The sequence below is a fragment of the Pan paniscus genome, chromosome 4 (genome assembly GCF_029289425.2).
Source record: "Pan paniscus chromosome 4, NHGRI_mPanPan1-v2.0_pri, whole genome shotgun sequence".
NCBI lineage: Eukaryota > Metazoa > Chordata > Mammalia > Primates > Hominidae > Pan > Pan paniscus.
Genome location: NC_073253.2, coordinates 125,011,924 through 125,029,799, shown reverse-complemented (window position 1 = coordinate 125,029,799; position 17,876 = coordinate 125,011,924). Strand labels below are relative to the sequence as shown.

The 17,876-nt window shown below is 34.5% G+C and overlaps 1 protein-coding gene across 3 annotated transcripts in view; it reads right to left on the bottom strand.

Moving 5' to 3' along the window:
* The window catches only part of ADAMTS19 (ADAM metallopeptidase with thrombospondin type 1 motif 19), a 280,545-nt gene that overhangs the window by 19,080 nt on the left and 243,589 nt on the right, over nt 1-17,876 (bottom strand). For all 3 annotated transcript variants that reach the window (XM_014344971.5, XM_024928919.4, XM_024928920.4), the window contains 2 exons: nt 17,659-17,863; nt 14,872-15,024 (listed from right to left, as the gene is read on the bottom strand). In XM_014344971.5, coding sequence (XP_014200457.4) covers nt 14,872-15,024; nt 17,659-17,863 — 358 coding nt within the window. The remainder of the gene's footprint in view (nt 1-14,871; nt 15,025-17,658; nt 17,864-17,876) is intronic.

Genomic DNA, 17,876 nt, shown 5'->3' with positions numbered 1-17,876 from the left:
CGTGATTTTGAACATGGGGCTAAAGAAAAGACTTCCACATCTAGTCTTATACATGGAGAATCCATGGTAAAATGCCAAAGTTTAAAATTATTAACTAAATGTTAGTTTCTACCTTTCATGTCAGGACTTCAGAAAAGTCATATAAGTACTGTTTCAGTACTAGCTAGTCATTTGTCACTCTGAATATTTAGATTACTTAGATTTGGGGACCATATGGGAGATTACGGTATAAATAAATGCGTAGATTTAGGTTATATAATCTACTAGTTTGTCAGTGAGTTCATGGAACTATTAATCTGTGCGTGTTAAACACATCCTAAAGAAACTGTAAAACTCTTCAAGCTGTAAATCCTATAAATGTCATGTTAAATACTTTACCAAAGAGGAGGCAGAAAACACAACAGTAAAAATATCACTCTAAGGTGTTTATTTAAATTTTTGTTAGATTAAAAAACTCAACTAACAGCAGTCTGTTTTTTAATTCTTAAAGGAAAAAAAAAACACTTCAGTGCATTTAGGGGTTAAAAATCATAATTCTCACACTTGGCCAGCACAGAGATTACCCAAGATTCCTTACTTCTAGACTATGCCAAAGATATATATTTTGGAGAGAATGTGTATTCTCCAGGCCAACAGCTAAGGAAGGCTCTGTAATGCTTTACTCATTTCCAGCTGGCCTCTGTAAGAAATAGGAATTCCTAAATTAAGGGAAAATTGTCACTGGCAGAGCACAAATGTTTTTTCCTCAACCAATATAATAGACAATCTTATAGAACCTGATATAATCTGTAATGATAAGTGCCAATCTGTAACAAGGTTAACAGCATAGACTTGGGTAATTTGTCTTTGGGAATAATGGATTATTCCAAAGTGGTTTAACAAGAAATAGCATTCACAGTGGAGAGAGGACCTCATAAGGAAACCAAATGATGACTTCTACTGGAAATTATTAGTGCTGCATTCCTATTCATTTATGTATATGTTTGGCAGTTCTACCTTTCAACTTTTTAATAAAGTGAGTGTGAAACAAGCATACTAAAGAACAAAAGTTAGGTTTGTTTTTAAAGATTTGCTATTCATTTTGGTCTGTGTTTCAGTGTCTTTTTAAAGCAATTTGTCTGCCTTATTTAACACATGGATATTTGGAATTGAATCCATTCCTAGAGGTCAGGCATTTGAGGGTGTTTTTTTGTGTATGTGTGTGTATGTGTTTAATTAATTCATTATTTTTTTTGGATCTAACATTCAAACTCTTCTTGCCTCTTTAATGAAAATGTTTACATATATTTATAGCAAATCAAGGAAATGTGTGTGACAAAATCAAACAGATTGCTTATGAATGATTTAGAAAGAACTGAATATGTTGTGAAAGGACTGTCAAAATAATCAAAATGTGTTTTAAATCAAAGTGTACACTGATCACCACAACAATGGAAGAAAAAAATGATGTTTGCATTAAGAAGTAATTAATAGACACAAAGTCTTGGGCACACTTGCAATTCTGTGAGAACTCAGATCAGAAATCAGTTTGCTAAAGTGAAAAAAGTATATCAAGACATTTATATTTTATTACTGTCATTCCAGTGAAACATCTTCCTACCAGAGAGAACTTTTGGGAATGACAATCATTAAATTTCCTTTTCAAATAAAATACTTTCCATGTCTAGTCCAACAATTGTATGTCAAAAGTGGATCAGATCCCTCTGTGGCCATGTGAGAGAGAACTGTGTGTTTTTTGTTCTGTTTTGTTTAAATAAGTAAAGTCTTGATTTAAAATAGCACAGATAGCATTTTATAGCTATATTTAACTTATTCCAACTTAGAATAAACACGTATTTGCCAATTCAGGAGAAAATTCTTAAATGAGCTTTGCTTCTATCCACCACTTCTTTTCCAAGGTAGATAATGGCTATCTAACCTGATGGTGGGTATTCCAGCCAAACGGATTCAAGACGACACAAAAGAAGTCTGCCTGTTTCCTTGAAACTCAACTTTAAAAACTGTTTTTGGTCTCAAGTATTCTGATATTAAAGTAAGGGTGAATTTACTTAAAAACATATTTTCAAATAGTTTGAGTTACGATATAGGAAAAGGTGAAGAGAGTTGTATGACTACGAAAATTATGTTGATTAGTTTAACTTGCATGGAAAATATCAGTGAATAAATCTTTTGTTGTAAAATATATGAAATCTTAGTTGTTATCAAATTAGAGTCAGAAAAATCAACCCATAAATATATACACTTACTGTGTACCCCCCAAAAATTTTAAAATAATTTAAAATTTTAAAAAATACAATGCTTAAATATATAATACTTTTTAAATTTTTTTTGCTTACACATATAGTACAATGTTCTGGTTGCTGAGATATTTTTGAGAAGGGTAAAGGCGTTAAGATTTTCTTACTGAAATGGCAATAATGTAAGACAATAATTGTGAAAAACTAATGTAATCAATATGTACCAAGGAGTTCTGAGGCTGTCATTTATTGATGAAGCCCTTTGAGAAACTAGGTACTCCAGCTGGTCTTTGAGGACTTGCATTGTTGGAAGAAACAAATTGTAGGCAAAGAGAACTGTATAAACAAAGACATAGAGACTGTAGAAGTAAAAACTGCTCAGGCGTGAGCTTAGTGGAAACACTTGAGTTAATGAAAATGATAAGAAAATTCTGGAGAGGTGGTTAGGTTACAATACAGAAAGCTTTGAGCCACAGTATCTGGTAATTGACGCAATCAATGGTGGATCTCTGGAAGTACTTAAGAGTATAGGAAAGACTGATGCAACCATCTCGTGAATAGACGGAGCTGTGGGAGGAGGAGTATGCAGGTAAGGAAACTGTTACTCTAATTCTGGTGAAATATAGGAAGGGATTGTGGTATTATATTGGGAATTAAGAGCAACTGAGGCAAAACCCTACTTGTGTATAGAGGAGGAAGTGCCAAGGATAGCTTCTAGCCTGGGTAGGTAGGGAGATGATTTTGAAATGTTTTGGAAAAAAAAAAAAAAGAAACTGGAAGTGGGCTGTAGTCTTGAGAAAATAAGATCAGGAATTTTGGGTTAAATATGTATATTTTAAAGATGAGGGCCGGGCTTGGTGGCTAATGACTCATCTCAGCACTTTGGGAAGCCAAGGCAGCCAGATGGCTTGAGCCCAGGAGTTTGAGACCAGCCTGAGAAACATGGCAAAACCCCATCTCTACTAAAAGTACAAAAATCAGCTGGGTGTGGTGGTGCATGCCTGTAGTCCCAGCTACACAGGAGGCTGAGAAGGAAGGATTGTTTGAGCCCAGGAGGCAGAGGCATGCAGTGAGCTGAGATTGCACCACTGCACTCCAGCCTGGGCAACAGACTGAGACCCTGTATCAAAAAAATAAATACAAATACAAAAAATAAAAATAAAAATGAGGAGTTATTGGAATGCCAAAAGCACTTTCCTAGGGCAGCTGAAGTTTGAGTTGAGACTAAAGATAGGGTACTCTCAACTCCCTCTGATTCAGTCCCCATCACATGGAATATTTTTTAAAATACTTTTTTTTTTTCTGTTTCTCATGATTTCTCTCTTGCTCCTCTGAATAACCCTTTCTCAGTTCCATCTGCTGCAGCTGCTGCTTCTCTCACACACCTTTACAGAGGGAGTTTCTCAGAATTGCATTTTTTTCTTCTCATGCTACACTCTCTCCCCAGGTACACATATACTTTGAAATTTTAAACACCGTTTAGGTGCTGATAACTCAGAAATTTCTATTTCCATCCCATACCTCTCCCCTAGTCTGCCTACTACTCACCAGTATTTAACTATCTGATGAGCACATTGAAACATAGTCCAAAATAGAATTCACAATCTTCCCTTTCAAACTTAATCTTTCTCCAGGGGTTTCTGTCTCATATCACAAACCACCAGCCATACAAGTTGCTCAGGCCAGAAAACTAACCTGGGAGTTCTCCTTAACACCTCCTGCTTTCTTACCTCCCACTACAGATAATCAACCCAAGTTCTTTTCATTTTAATCTCATAAAAAATTCTCAAACTCAACCATTTCTCCCTAGCCCCACTGATACTACAATTCGCATATAGCCAGCACTTACATAGTTACTGTGTATGTGACATTATTCTCAGAATTTTCCATGAATTATTTCATTTGGACTCATTAACTTAGAAGATACAGAATTCAAACCAGATATACTGAGCTATCTTACCTCTTCTAGTCCCAAGTCCTCAAATCTCTCCTAAAACTCTACAGTATTTTCACATCTCCCTGTATCCATAATATCAATCACTCTCAATAGTATAGCCTGAAAAAATGTAAGGATTAAAAAAGTAAGAATTTTTTTAAAATTCCAGATAGAAACTGTTAACAAGTTTTATAAAATTAAAAGTAATTCTATAGATATGGTAAAATTATAAGTAAAAAAATTCATTTCCCTCAATGTAATTCAAATAAAATGTTCTTTGTACATCTGTGTAGAAACATTTTAATATGTATATGATTAACAAACCTATGATAACCTTTGTTGACACTACATAACTCTCCTGTATGACATTTACTTACTTAATAGTAGGTCTTGGAGAAATTTTCTTATCAGCATGTATTTATCTATAAATTTTTTTAAAAGCTACAATATTCCACTGTTTAAAATAGCATCATGAGTTCTATAATTAGTTAATGGACACACAGATTGTTTGCAAATTTTTGTTGACTTAAAGCTACAGCAATGAGCAACTTCATAAATATGGTTAGCAAATTATGCAAAAGTGTTCATAAGGAAAATCTTTTGTTAAACATTTTTTTAAAAATGTTCATAAGGAAAATTTTTGCTGAGTCAAAGAATGTATGCATTTCAAAATGCGTTGTAATTTTTTTCCACCTATCAAGTTGGTGTAAAAAGTGATAACATCCAATATTAGAAGTGCTGTGCAGAAAGAGATATGTGAACGCAATTGGACTCAGTTACGTAGCGTCTGCACCGTTTAAATGGAGCTTTCTGGTTGCCCCCTGATATCCCTCACTCCACTTCTCCCATATTACTTCTGTGTGTGCATGTTTACTTGTAAACATATTTGTTAGATTTATTTATTACACTCTATATACTTATGCATGTTTTGTCCTATAGCACAGACCTATAGATGTGTATTTTTCTAATCCATTCTTCTATTTGTGTTTCATTGACTCTTCATTTTAAAGACTTCAAAATACATTTCCTTGGACTACACACATCATTGACACTGGATTATTACTTTTACTTGCATGGTGAGAGCATTTTGATATTCCAAGAAACCTGTTGTTACTTTGGTACATTTTACAAATGTGGAGTTTGAGGCTAGGGGGACTAAGGAACTGTTCCTCTGCAAACAAGATCAACACCAATCTGAAACCCTGGTTGTGTAGATGCTGGAGTGCCATCCAGTCATCCTGAAGCAAAATCTCAAGGCCAGAACCCCCAGCTCAGGGCCCATGGCTCTGTTTGTTAAAAACATTTTGTTAATTTTTTTTTTTTTTTTTTTTTTTTTTTTCTAGATAGAGTCTTGCTCTATTCCCAGGCTAGAGTGCAGTGGCACAATCTCGGCTCAATGCAGCTTCCATCTCCTGGGTTCAAGCAATTATCATGCCTCAGCCACCCAAGTAGGTGGGATTACACGTATGTACCACCATCACTGGCTAATTTTTGTATTTTTAGGAGAGTCAGCGTTTTGCCATGTTGGCCAGGCTGGTCTTGAACTCCTGGCCTCAACTGATCTTCCTGTCTTGGCCACCCAAAGTGTTGTGATTACAGATGTGAACCACTGTGCCCAGCCTGTTTGTTACATTTTAAATCCAAAGACCTCATGTGATATCTTTCTAATTGGCTGATCATTTGTATATTTTTCTTGTGTCTTAAACTTGTATTTCTCTAGTTATCCTGGTTATCTGGTTATGTCTATCTCTGGATAGTCTCTAGTAGTTGATGAACACATATTTCACCATATCTAAGTAAAATACACTCAATGTTAAGACTACTGCTTATAATTTTATAAAATTCATATCAAATTCTCATATTTGTTCCTGTGAACATACCTGCTCACCCCCTGCAACATAGAATCCTTTTGAGGTTCAACATCACAAAAATGAGATTTAGCATGTATGCTCCATCCTTCTATAAGGAATATCAAAAGTAACTCCATCACATTTACTTTCTGAATTAATCTGAGATATGGTTTAGGAGATGAAATTATAGATTCCCTATTACGCTGCATAAGAATAGTGATCGAAAGTATTATTTTAATAGTCTAGTAATTGTGCTAGAAGCTATGAAGAAGGAAATATTATTAAACCCTCTGGATTTTATTTTTACAATATTTCTCTTGCATTTTCCAAAATAAATGGCATTAAACACATGTTCTTATATTTGCATTTATACTTATGTATGTGTTGCACATACACACACGTAGGGGAGAGAGAAAGTGAGAGAGATACTATCTCAGTCTCTCTGAAGTATACATTTTCTTAGGGTAGCATATATAACAGCATATGTGCCTCATTGTTCTTAAGTTAATGTATTTCTGCTCTGATCGATCATATCAGCCAATGTACTTGACTGTTTTCAGCAATCCAAACATTTTAGAAATTCATTTTTAAATTTTGTATATCTAGTGGCAATAAATAAGACTCTCAGGAGATTTTCAAAATAAAAATAACAGAAATGCAAAAAAAAATCCATTCTCTGTTAGTGCAAAGAGACAGAGACAAAACAATTTGATAGTCATTGTTTAGGAAATTTTGCATGGTTTCTCCAGATATAATGGTGAGTAGCAAGTTTTGTAAGTACTCAGTGGATATATCTAAACAACAAAATGGAAAGTCTTTCTTGAGGAAAGGGATCCTATTTATTACTGACTAATCTATTTGTTGTGAACAGTTTTCAAAGAAAATAAAATGTAAAATATTTCTTTTTTAGGATATCTTGGGATAGGTTTTTTCAATGTCCAAATGCTTTAAAATTAAGCCCACAATCTTTGATTTCTTTAGATGATGGACTGATCTGACAATGAGAGCTTTTGGTGTGATAGTTTTCTATTTTAGGGGATAGCTGTTCACATTTTCCTGTCTTACATGATTATTTGTAATTACAAAAATTGTAAGCAATTACCTTCTCCAAACATCAGTATATTTGCAGACATAATTAGAAACCAATTTTGAATAAAATGCTAACCTATTTCAGGAATAATTCCCTATGTTATAGATAATTTCAGTTTAGTTTCAATCTACACATTTTCTCTAGCTAGAAAAAAAAATTTACACAACTATTCTTTGAAAGTTGAATAATCTAATGTGAAGTCACCCAAAGTGTATTATGTTAAATAACAAATTAGCTATGTCCTCTGCAAAAGCGATCTTTGGTATAAAGCAGAAAGAAAGGAGAAATACTTTAGTTTCCTCTTTGCGATTTACCAAATACAGTAGAATATTAAAAGACCTGAAAAGTCCTACAGCAAAGATATTTGATTTTCTTTATTTAACACCAGCATTTTTCATACATAGAGACCACATCCCCAAGGAATGAGCTCTCCATGGAACAAAATTTTGGAAATGCTAGCCTAAAGAATTTTTGTTTTTTTTTTTTGAGACAGAGTCTCACTCTGTCACCCAGGCAACCTCTGCCTCCTGGGTTCAAGCAATTTTCTGCCTCAGCCTACCCAGGAGCTGGGATTACAGGCACCCGCTGCCACGCCCGGCTAATTTTTTTTGTATTTTTGGTAGAGATGGAGTTTCATCAAGTTGGCTAGGCTGGTCTTAACTCCTGACCTTGTGATCCACCCACCTCGGCCTCCCAAAGTGCTGGGATTACAGGCGTGAGCCACCGTGCCCAGTCAAGAATTGTCAGATTAATATGTATTTGATCTTATAAAAATAATGACATTCAGGCCTCTGGCATATACCAATTTTACTAATGTGTCTACTTGACAAGATATTATTTTCCTAATTGTGTTTATTTTATTCTCTAGTTTCAGTGGATACTTAACATTTTCTATTTTTACATTCTACTAGAGTATTTAATTAGGTTATTTGCTTTTGCTGCTAATTATTCCCTTCAATTTAAATAAGTATCCTTTCAACAAGGGATTGAGTTTCCCTCTAATAGCCTGCTTCATTTAGTTATGTTAAAACTAGGAAGCTATACAAATTCTTACTAGGACTCTGGACTCCCTGCAAGTTGATTTTAATTGGGGTAGTGTATTTGCCATCATTGGTCAGTATAGGCATGTTGGAATCCATAGTCCTAAGGTCTAGCCTGGCCCTGGGGCAGCAAGAAATCCCCCTTTAAAATTTTTGGTTCTGGTAATTTTTGTACCTTTTGGCAATGTAAAGAAAAAAACAACAAAAGCAAAAAACATTAGACATCAGGGGTGCATGATCAAAACAGTGTTATCTAGTCAGTTACTTCAGTATATTCTTGATTGTATCAAGGTTTCAAATTTCTTTCAAAGACTCACTGAGTTTTCCTTCAGTGGAAAGAAATGTCCTCTATGATTATTAAAAAAATGCTATCAACTGTGATAAGTCTGACATACTACTGTCAATGTTAGTTTTAAGAAGTGACAAGCTTCTGTATAGAAAAATAGAAGGCAGTGTAAAGGTGTTCCTATTTCTCCACAGCCTTGCCAGCATCTGTTGTTTTCTTGAACATTTTAATATCACCATCCTGACTGGTGTGAGATGGTATCACACTGGGGTTTTGATTTGCATTTCTCTAATGATCAGTGATGTTAAGCTTTTTTTCATGTTTGTTGGCTGCATAAATGTCTTCTTTTGTGAAAGATACATGCACTTATATGCTCATTTCAGCACTATTCACAATAGCAAAGACATGGAATCAACCCAAATGCCCATCAATGATAGACTGGATCAAGAAAATGTGGTACATATACACCATGGAATACTATGCAGCCATAAAAGGGAATGAGATCATGTCTTTTACAGGGACATGGATGGACCTGGAAGCCATCATCCTCAGCAAACTGACACAGGAACAGAAAAGCAAACACTGCATGTTCTCACTTATAAGCAGGAGATGAACAATGAGAACACATGGACCAGGGAGAGGAACAACACACACTAGGGCTTGTTGGTGAGGCAGGGGGAGGAAGAGCATCAGGATAAATAGCGAATACATGCAGGGCTTAATACCTAGGTGATGGGCTGATAGTGCAGCAAACCAGCAGGGCACACATTTATCTATGTAACAAACCTGCAGGTCCTGCACATGTATCCCGGAACTTAAAATTAAATTAAAAAAAAAAAAAAAAGAAAATAGAGGACAGATGGTCAGGCCAAAGATCCTATGAGCCTACAGCCTATTAATTTACTGAGAGCTTCAAATTTACACACCTTAAGAATCCAATATAACAAAAAGTAAGAGAAAATGTTTTCTTTAGGGATATGTGAAATGGCGCAAATCAAGTCACTTGTATTGACTGCTGGCCAATCTGAATATAGGTAAGGCTCAAAATGACAAGGTAATAAATCTTGTATTGTCTTTCTAGACTTGTTTTAAGTATGTACGTAAGGAATGTTTTTGTTAAATTGTTGTTTCTTTGATCTTGCACTTGTTTGTTATGAGTTGTTCTAATTTAATAATTATGCAACAGGAGAACACTTTAAGGTTATAATGCTTGATTATGCAAAGCACACTTAAAGAGCTGGCATAACTAATTAATTTGTACTTTTTTTGAACTTTTTTAAACAATTAGAGTGCTAACAACTTAGGAATACTTATTTGCTTATAGTTATTACAGATTCCTATGACAATATAATATATGAAGTGGATTTCAGTAACATCAATAATATTTATGGTAAGAAATTATTTTTACTAGAAATAATCCAGATATATACAGGTCTTTAATTATAAAAATAAAGTATTAAGTAGTCAATATATTTTTTTTTCAGCCAAAGCATTGTTCCCATAGAAAATGAGAAAACAATTTATTGTAGAACACCATTTTGAGATTTGTAACTAAGGAAACTAGAAAATCTTCACTATGAGCATGAGCTCAGAATACGTAGAATTCCCATTAACATAAATCTAATTTTTATTGCTAGAAAGCAGGTACTTAGATAAGTATATTTTGCTTATTCATTAGGAAAAAATTACTTTAGTTTTTAGATTCTTCATTTGTCTAATTCCTCTCCTATTCAATACAACATGCTGAATATAATTGTGATTTCCTTTTGGAGGATAAGTTAAAAATTACTCATTATACTGCAGGCTTTGTATCTATCACTTCTAAACAAATATATACCCAACTGGCTGGGCTGTATAACTAAATCATCCAAAATGATTTACTGTGCTTCCAGCATTATTTTAGATTATGTCATTTCAAAAAGGCTCATAAATCCCCTGTCCAAATATCTGTTAATATGTCATAACTTTATATGTGTCCAAAACTAATCATTTCCTAGAATTTTAAAGGAGTAAGTTTGAATTGTAGAATATAAATATAAGAATAAACCAGGAACAATTATGTGCAATTTTAAGGTGCCTTGTTTCTCAACAGAATTCTGTTGAATAAGTTTAAATCACTTGTTAATACTGCATGAAAGGGTTAACTCTATAAAACTTCATAAATAATCAGATCCTGTAAAACAGGTAGATAAAATAGTACTTTTTTTTTTTTTTTTTTTTTTTTTTTTTTTGCTTCTCTGCTGGTCTCCAGTAATGAAAATCAGGAGTTGCAGAAGTTTAAATACAGGAAGGAAGGTCAAATTCAGACCAAAAAAAAAAAAATGTCATTTCATTAAACATTAGAGACAATGTTATTTTTCAAGTCAGTGTTCCATACTAAGAAGAGCTTAAATGAGTGAATGAAGATTTAAGTTGGCAGGAAATGTGTGTAATGTTCTTTTCTCCCAAGAAAGATCCGAAGAACATGTCTATAGCAGAGAGAGATATAGTCAGAACGTGGCATATAATTGTGTAAGTTAATGCAAGCCAGGGCAAAGCAGCCACATTGTATGTGTCCTATTTTTGCCATCATTGTAATCCTGATGAAATAAACGTGAACATTTTTCAACAAAGGCTGCATTACTTTTTCTTAGAAATCAAAGGCAACAATTTTATGACGTAAGTTTCACTCTTTGCATATACCTTAATCTGTTTTTCCCCCTCAGAAGCCCAGAGCAATTTTTCCACTATTTACACAAAACCACCCAAAATATATATGATATAAATCATGTAGGCTGATACAAATGCAGTGAACGTAGTTTGAGGCATAAGCCATCTTTTCAGTCATCCTCCATTTAGTCAATACTACCTTTGCCCAATAGCAGTCAATGATTCTTAGGCAGTGGGAGAATCTAAGGATGTATTTTCTTTTGATTCTCCCAGGGACTCATCTATATTATTAAGGGAGGAGCAGGTTTTCAGTGCTAGCTTTATAAAAAAATTGTACATTTAATATTCCTGATTAAAGTAAATCCAAGGCTGAAGTCCACTTTAGTATTGACAGTTTAAAAATAGGGCAGACTTTGCGTGAAACTGACAGATTAACTGACCTCAGAGGAGCACAGAAATCCACCTACAATCACACACATCTTGTTGCTATTCCTGTTTCAAGGACACAGCTGATAAGAATAAGAGATTTGTGTGTTTTCTCTGTCCCTGAATACTTTAATCACTGAAACTTAATCATGGAATTCATTATTCCTTTTCTCGTAATTATTTTGGGATGGTCTTCATTTTAACATGAAAGTAATGTCATAGAAGTATAAAATGAAGGGTGAAACCAATAAAATTCACATGGAGCCACTGGTTTTAATTTGTGCACACTGAGTCTGTGATGCTGAGATCGTTATAATGAAAAAGGAAAAAAATGGGTTTAAGGAAAAAAGCACTTATATTCATATAAAGTCCGAAAGTAGACAAACAAAAGCACTATTTACTGGATCTTCTAAGTAACCAAACAAAGAAACAAACAGGCCAACAAGCAAAGGTTAAAAGGCCAGGAATAAAGATGAATACAATCTTCCTTGGGTATATGAGGGCATTGGTTTTAGGACAGCCCAAGTATAATCAAAATCCACGCAAACTTGAGTGGGTCCTGCAGAACCCACATATGCAAAAAGTCAGCCCTCCTTAAAGTGGGTCTCACTACCAGGAAATACTGTATTCTTGATCCGCCTTTGGTTGAAAAAATTCATATGTATGTATGTCCGTGTAGTTCAAATCTGTTTTGTTAAAGGGTCAACTGTATTTGTTGAAGCTATTCTTTCCTTTCCTCACTCACAAAGGCTATGTTCTAGTTGGGTAGCCATACAGTAACACCACAAAACCAATTAAAAGTAATTCAATCCAATTATATTTAAGAATTACATACATATATTCATAAAACTGAAAAAAAATTTTTTTAGTTTAGCATAAAAAACCACAATCAGTGTTCCCTATGATCTCCCTAGTGAACTTTGTTTTTAACTAAGATTTAACCAGAGGCCACACAGTAGGCACGTTTCATTAACCAAAAGTAATATTATTTGTCAAGCAAACAGGATTTGCTAGCCATATTTCCACATGCAACATTGTATGAGCTTGTAATTCTGTGTCACATATTACAATAAAACTTGAATCTTTTGGGGTTTTTTGCAATTACATCTTCTGGATTTTATAGTTAGTTGGAGGTTAACAACAACTAACATTTAAATTTTTCATTTTTTTTTTTTTTTTTGAGTTTCACTCTTGTTACCCAGGCTGGAGTGCAATGGCGTTATCTTGGCTCACTGGAACCTCCGCCTCCTGGGTTCAAGCAATTCTCCTGCCTCAGCCTCCCTAGTAGCTGGGATTACAGGCATACACTACCATGCCCAGCTAATTTTGTATTTTTAGTAGAGACGGGGTTTCTCCATGTTGGCCAGGCTGGTCTCAAACTGCTGACCTCAAGTGATCCACCTGCCTCGGCCTCCCAAAATGCTGGGATTACAGGCGTGAGCCACTGCGCCTGGCCTACATTTAAATTTTTCTATTTACCACCAAAGTTGGAAAAGTATAGCTCAGTTTTTTAGGTGGTTTGTAAATATTTTCAGAGCAGAATTGTTTCATTCTAAGAAAATATCTAGAACTTCACTAGCCAAAAGAAACAAATGAGTTCCTACAATGGAAAGGGAGCAACAGGTGATTTTCCCTGCCCTCTTGCTGCTAGTACTTTTTCTTCTTCCTTATCCTATCCTATATCTTCAATGATGAATGAAAAGTTACTATACATATACACTAAAGAACTTATCCATGTAACCAAAAACCACCTGCTCCCCACAAACTATTGAAATAAAATTAAAAAAGGAAAAGTTGTTATACATATAGCTTGAAAACACTGTTCCATTTTCATTATTTGACTCATATGGAAACAAAGACACAAAGGCATTAATTCAGTGGCTTAACCACTTTACCCATCTATGCAAAGAGGGAGTGAGAATTGTCCTCCGTATCTCTTGACTTCCAAGCCATTGTCTTTCCCTATTATCCTGCTCTATTTGTCTCCCTTAGAATTAAGGAAACAAATCTTGAACATAAAATAAATTAGTTGTAGTTAATTTAGAATTCTGTGCTGCCTCAAAGTTTTTTACTCTGAAGTGTGAAGTTTCCTTATGTGATTCACCAGTCAAAATTCCCATGGATTGAGCTGAATATTTCTCACTGCTGTAGTTAGAGATCGATTTATGTTGTTTACAAAAGCATCCTTTAAAGAGTTCAAATGTGAATTTTGAATGTTGTAAGTAGTAGAAAGAGAGTCTAGTTTACTGATAACTCAGATGCAATATTAATATGCAAACTTTTCTTAGAGACAAAAGGCATACATAATCATGAGAAAATAGCTTATATTTCAAATGCCATGGATTGCTTTGGGGCAACACTCTGAAAGTGGGATAATCACAGTATTTTCTATATTGAAAATATTTCTCCCAGAAAGCCCTTTAGGGTTATTTATGAAAAACTGTTATACTCCTCTCCATACCCCAGCAGCCATCACTTTCTTTTCTCTTTTACACAATAAAAGGGGAAGGAGAGAGGATTTATTATGTCTCATCTAAAGCATTATGACCATCTAAGCATGGAACTAAGCCCTATAATTTTATGATTTCATGATAGTCAGTATATAATATCACAACTGAAAGTGGGATCATTGATTCATATTTACATTTCTGAAAAATAATATGTGAGATCTATTTTCACCCCAAAATGATCAGAATTTTATCTTAAAACATGGGTTTTATTAGTATTTCATAGAATGAACAGGTCAGACATTTTCTACAGCCCTATATGAGGCTCTACTTTACTCATATAAACTTTAAATAGACATTACTGTTATCGTGAATTAAACTTACTGTTCATTTTCCATATAAATTGTGTTCACTTGATTTGACCAAAGGATGTCAACATTTTGTTCCTTTCCATTTCTACCATACACAACTCCCAAAATTGGTGGGAAAATGACTGTCTTTTATCTAGTAAGAGCTGAGTTCCCTTTATTTGGTTCTTCTGCTACCTTATTTAATTATATTTTGAATTGACTTGTCTGACAGTATTCTATTCATTTAGATAGTTTTATGCAACAATATTCTGAGAACTATATGAATAATTAACAAAAAAGCAATAATGACAGCTATTATTTTTTGATAGCTTCCTTTGTGTCAAGTATGGTGCTAAGTGCTTTGTACATTTTATCTTAATTTTTAACACAGTTTTATAGAGATCATGATCATGGACAGCCAGCCAGAATCTGCCCCATATCCCATGCTGTTTAATTCTACTCTCCTTCCCTCCTAAACTCCATGCTATGTTATTATAGTACCCAGGGCAATGCTGACATTATTGAAACCTATTACTGAGAATATACAGAATGGTTCTCACCTTAGACCAGTCACCCATTCGCCACACATAGCATTTTGAATAATCCTCACAGTCTTCAGCCTCCCTGGGTCTGGTAGAGAGGACACACTTCTTTCTTGGGTTGGTACATCTAACGGTCCGATGACGTACACCTTTGCCACACTTGACTGAACACTGGAAGATAACATCAGAGGTTTTAGATAAAGTTGGTGAATTGGAGATGTAGATGATAGGCTCAATTAAGTACTGGTTTCCAATAATCTGTTATGAGCCCATCACCCATATAAAAGCCAGATAAAATTACAAATAATAAGTTTAAAGGTAACAACAGGCTAAGCACCAGTATCTGATGCCAGAAGGAGCTTAAGGCACAATGCTGGAGATAAGTGGTTTCAGAAATACTGAGCCATTATTACAGAGAGTAATATAACAGGGATTATTTAAGAAAGATAAATAATGCACTATGATCAAAATTAAAATTACTAAAATTTGATATCACATTTTAAACATAATGTAAAAAAATTCATTTTACTTTTCCTAAGATGTACTCTTTTATTTAGATGGAAGACATGTTTGTAAAAAATAACAATTTCCCCAGCATGTCACTTCTCAAAAAACATGTTTCAAAGATGAAATAGAGAAAATCTTAGCAAAAATAAAATTCAGAATTTTTTTTTTCTTTGAGATGGAGTCTCATTCTGTCGCCCCGGTTGGAGTGCAGTAGCGCGATCTTGGCTCACTGTAACCTCCATTTCCTGGGCTCCAGTGATCCTCTCACCTCAGCTGCCCAAGTAGTTGGGATTATAAGCATATACCACCATGCCCAGCTAATTTCTGTATTTTCAGTAGAGATAGGATTTGCCATGTTGGCTGGTCTGGTCTCGAACTCCTGGCCTCAAGTGGTCCACCCACCTCGGCCTCCCAAAGTGTTGGGATTATAGGTGTGAGCCACCAGGCCTAGCCAAAATTTAGAATTTCTTTATATAATTATATATTCCTAGAAATTATAATTCTAAATAATTTTTGGAATTAAAATACAATTTGGTTCAAAATTCTTTAGTTTAATAAATAGATATGTAATGGATGAGGGTGATATAAAAGCACATATGTATATTCCACTAATTTTCTCTAGGTGCAATCTCTTCGCTCATTTACATTTATCCTCCACATCATGGAATATGTATGAAGTATTCCTGTTGTCTAAAGGCAAGCACCACTGACTACCTGGACATTGGGACCAAAATTGTTCTGGATATGTGTGTGGGGCATACCAGATATCCTGAAAGCTTAAGCATGGAACTAATGACATTTTAAATAGGTATCCTAAATCTTGCACAAATAAGTAATTGTCTCATAACTTAAAGTTTGTATTTGAATATGTTCAGTTTTAAAGTGGACTATGTGATTTGGCCCTTTAATACATATATATGTATTTGTGTGTGTGTATATATATATATATATATTTTTTTTTTGCAAGTCAAACTATGCCTGATTCATAAAATTGAGTTTTAACTTAAAGTAAAACAATAGACGTTTTTTCAATTGGCATATTGCATTATGACATATTATTTCTCTCAGCTGGTGCCAAAAATCTGTATAGTAGAATATTTCTGACCAATTTTCTCCCGAAGAGTTTGCAAAAATGTTTTGATTGGGTTGCGGTGGGGTATTTTGTTTCTCTGATGCTCACGTGATTCTTCTCTCCAGACTGAACTGATTCATTTCAATGTAAAATATGATATGGCATTCATTTGCAAAAGTATACATTATAAATGAAAAAGAATCCATTAAACAGTATAACCTAGAATAGTAAGAAAAGAGAAAGCCAGGATTTTTGTGAATATGCTTTTTGGAGGGGGTTGGGTTAATTGACAGACATTTAGAAACTGTATTATCTAAGCTATGTTATCCTCATTTTCAAAAAAGTAGCTACTTCAATACAGTATTTTTTAATTATCATTTTTGCATCCTGTCTAATATTTTGAAATTACATAGATGGATGATTTTCCTTTTTATGTGTGTAGGTGTGTTGGTACATGTGTGAACATGAGTATGTAAGTATGTTTATATGAGTAAATGCAGCCAGACCCTCACCTAAAGTGCTTCAGAGCAACCACTAAGTGTAAGTCATGAGTGCCATTTATTATTATGCAAAGATATATATCATGATAACAGAAAATAAATCACTATGGTTTGGCATGGAACACAACTGTATGTTATACACTACAAGCCTGTAGGGGTTGGGAGGGTGCAATGAGTTAAACAACCTTGGGTTCAAATCCCAGCTCTACCACTTAGGTAGGACTTAGGGTAAACTATTTACTTTCTCTGAGCTATATTACTCTTACTTATAAAATGATGAAACTTAAGTTTCCTGCACAGGTGATTAAATATAAACAATATACTAAACATTAAGTAAAAACACATTCCTTGTTCACATATAATAATTAAACATGAATTTTCTTCTTTCCATTTTAAATGTTCAGGGATATGCAGTGAGTTAAGTGTGTATTTTAATGTGTGCCAACTCAAGAGTATAGTCATAGTATATAAGTAAAAATGCAGAATTTAAAATGTGTATAAAATATGCCCTTGATTATGTTGCAATATTTATAGAATAGAAAGTAAATATCTTTGTATTTTTCTATTTCAAAATTATTTGAATGTATTCCTTTAATCATCAACAAAATTAATAAATAGTATAGAAAAATATCAACTTCAATGCAGATTCTGAACATGATCCAACCTGATCTTGTACAAGCTGGGAGTCAGAGTAGGAATGGGGAAAGAAAGGGGGCATGTATGCACCTCAGACCACACTCCCGCCTCCCACACGGTCATGCAGTCCTGGCCCTCACAGCGCTGGGCAGAGGCGGGCTTGGGCCCAATGCAGTCCCTCTCTCGGGCTCTAATCAGTGTTCCATTGCTCAGTTGTTGGGTACAGGCCACTTGTCTGCTCTGCATTCCTTTTCCACAAGTTCGTGAACAAGGGGTCCATTCTGTCATCATCCACCTGAAAGTAAAGC